Source organism: Salvia splendens, chromosome 4, assembly GCF_004379255.2.
Source record: "Salvia splendens isolate huo1 chromosome 4, SspV2, whole genome shotgun sequence".
Classification (NCBI taxonomy): Eukaryota; Viridiplantae; Streptophyta; class Magnoliopsida; order Lamiales; family Lamiaceae; genus Salvia; species Salvia splendens.
Genome location: NC_056035.1, coordinates 10,757,997 through 10,761,097, shown reverse-complemented (window position 1 = coordinate 10,761,097; position 3,101 = coordinate 10,757,997). Strand labels below are relative to the sequence as shown.

The 3,101-nt window shown below is 46.0% G+C and overlaps 1 protein-coding gene across 1 annotated transcript; it reads right to left on the bottom strand.

The window, feature by feature from the left end:
• Positions 1–234: 234 nt before the first annotated feature.
• LOC121800635 (G-type lectin S-receptor-like serine/threonine-protein kinase LECRK3) lies at positions 235–2,052 on the bottom strand. The gene has a single exon (XM_042200162.1). It carries the CDS (start codon positions 2,050–2,052, stop codon positions 235–237), a length of 1,818 nt encoding a protein of 605 aa, XP_042056096.1.
• Positions 2,053–3,101: the final 1,049 nt, after the last annotated feature.

The following is a 3,101-nucleotide window of genomic DNA, read 5'->3' as shown; positions in this document are numbered from 1 at the left end:
TCTCCGCCACTGTCCCGTCGCAGCAGCAGTCATAAGCCCAGTCGCTAAGAATCCTCCTCCTCTCATCCTCCACATCCGGCTCGAAATTCTTCCTGCAGCACATCAGCTCCAGCAGCAGCACCCCGTAGCTGTAAACATCAACTTTGACGGTTATAGGCATGTTTCTGAACCACTCTGGCGCAACATACCCTCTCGTCCCCCTTATCCCGGTCATAGTACTCGTACACCAGAAGCCTATTTTGGCTTCAACTTGTTAACGAATAAGACGTTGGCGAGAGATCCATTGCTCATGTACTCGTACACCAGAAGCCTATTTTGGCCCTCAGCGCAGTATCCCACTAACTGGACTAAGTTCTTGTGGTTGGTCCTGCTGATTGAACTCACTTCGGCTTTGAATTCTTGATCTGCATCATCTGCCATTCTGGTCAGCTTTTTCACCGCGATCACCTTTCCATTCTCTTCCAACAGAACCCCTTTGTATACTGTTGAGTACGCGCCGTTGCCCAGCTCAAGGTGGAATCCATCGGTGGCTTCTTCCAGCTCCTTGAAACTGAAGCACCTTATGTTGAGTCCGGGATAAACTAAGCTGCCTTCATCTTCCACCTTTTTCGATTTCTTCCCGGCCAAGAACAGTTTTGATGCAAACAGAACTACGTTGAGAAACACTGAACTAGCCAACAAAACAGCACCGGCTATGATCAGGCCTAATCTGTTTTTCTTCCCTGACTTACTCCCGAGAGGATCCAAAACGGTGGCGTTTCTAACCCTCACCTTTATCAAAGCCTTTCCATCAACTGAGGAATCGATCTTCCCGTTAGAAAGAGGGAATCTCTTCTTCCAACAATCGGCGTTTCTGTATATAGCAACATCACAGAAACAATCAGTGAGGCACTGCTGTCGGCACCAGTCCTCCGAGACAGGGCTGAAGTGTGCATAATCGGAGTCGGGCCAATCCGCATCAGGTATGTCCTTGAACACGAAGAGATCACTGTCCTGCAATTCTGCATCGCAGCTATGCGGAAGGAAATCCTTCTTGCATCCACTCCACAAGTCATTAGGATCGATGAGAGAGTAGTCGAAGGGGCAGCGGCATCGCGGCCGCTGATCGATTCCCATGGAGCAGAGACTGTTGAGACCACAAGCACCGCCGCCTGTATCCTGTCTTACTTGAGTGCATATATTCGAAGGTAAGAAGTCCTGAACGGACCACGCCCTCGGCCGCCCAGCAGTCCAGTTATCAGACTTGGGATATACATAATGCCTCAGAACGCCGTCGTATTCCAGCGTCAGCCTCTGGTAATACTGTGTTGATGAAGCTCCGAGGTTCGAGAAGAGATTGCTGAGCAGAGTCCCGTTTCGTGCAACGAGGTTAAAGTATCCGGTTTGGTTGAAGATGAGGCGGAATCCGTCTCCCACCGTCGCTGTGGCCAAATACGCCCTGATGATGTCGTTCATGGGGAAGTTTCTAGTGTACCACACAAGATTCCCATCGGTCTGCAGCCTGAACAAGAATCTTCCACGGGAGAAATTTTTGTCGGAGAAGCTGGAGATCAGCTCTCCGCCTTGATTGAGTATCTGGGTTGGGAGTAATGTGTCGGTGGGCTGGTCGAAGGTCTGCCACAGGTTTGCTGAAGCAGCGGTGAAGAGCGCGAAGTTGCCATTGTCGAGCATGGCGGCGTAGGAAGCGGCGCTGGACTCTGCGGCCCAGATCAGTCGGCTTGTGGGATCGTTGAGCTGGAGCCTCCCATTGGCTGCAAGCTGGACTCGTGAACCCTCTGGGGCTAGATCGTCGCGATTGGCGGACCAGATGATAGTTTTTTCTGGTATTTGATGGAACCAGATGGCGAGCAAGTAGCCGCCTTTGGGAGCGGTCTGCTGGAATCCGAAAGCGAATTCAGAAGAAGGCGAGAGCCAAGTGGAGTTGGCAGAGTTTGCAACGAGGGATGACCCAAGTGTTACGTTGGTGCGTGGTTGTGCAGTGGCTAATATTGGTAGCAGTAATAGCATGATAGTGACGAGTCCGTTTCGAGAGTGTCTTGCCGATGAAGCCATTTCGAGAGAGTTTTGTTTTTTTTCCTTATTAGATGAAGAAGAAAGAAGAGTTAGGAAGAAGGAGAGACGCGTAGAAGACTTTTACTGGGTCTTGGTCTTGCATCTCTATTTGTTAAGGGCTATTTTTAAGGGCTAGTTTGGTTTCTCTCAGGAGATATGCAAAGATAATTATTCTAGTCAATAAAGGGATCTAGATATGCACATTTAACAATTGAATGACTCCCTGTTTGGTTTGTCATATTCATAAGTGCAGAAAAGTAGTCCTCTATTTGGTTTACCAAACATTGTACTATGAATACTCCTTAAAAGACTATTATACCCTCAACATAATTAGGTAATTTCCTTTTTATCGTTGGCAAACCTTAGCTGCAGTGCAATATATAACTCCCCCGTTGTGATTAATTTTTTTACACTGCCGCCAACAACTCTCGCGTAAGGTGCGATTTCTTCCTTTTCGCTTCCTTTTTTCTTCTCCGGTCTCTTGTTTATTACACTCGTTGTTAGTGTTTTATTACTCTTACGATTTGTGATGCAATATGTGATTATTTTTACACTCTCTTGTCTTCAGTTTCATCCATATGTGATGCAATATGCGTGTAACTGGTGAAATTTTCATACTTATTGCAACTCTTGATGTTTGTCACGATTGCTAAATTAGTTTTTTGTTTTACTTTTATTTCGAAATTTTGTATTGCATAAGGTGAACAAGGCTTTTCTTATGTTTAATTCACTATTTTGCTAGTTGTTCTTAGTTTTATGTGTGAGATTCTACCAACTTCGAGAATCTAAGGATATTTTCATGTGTGTTGTTTATTGAACTAGGTGCACTGTTAAGCAAAAAATGTCTGATTACATTCCTAAGAAGTTCACACTAGGAAAGAGTCAGGGGACTCCATGTAAGCTCCTCAATCACTAGTTATTCATCACAGTGTACTATATTTCATATTTTTCTGCTGAGCAATGTTGAAATTGCCGTTGGTTCTCCCTATGGTCGAAACAGTAAGACTAAGGGGGATCGCACTCGTCGAAGCTGGTCTGACCGTGAAGAG

What these genes read in the sequence shown, in the direction of transcription:
- LOC121800635 (XM_042200162.1), bottom strand. Translation starts at nt 2,052, where the DNA reads ATGGCTTCATCGGCAAGACACTCTCGAAACGGACTCGTCACTATCATG.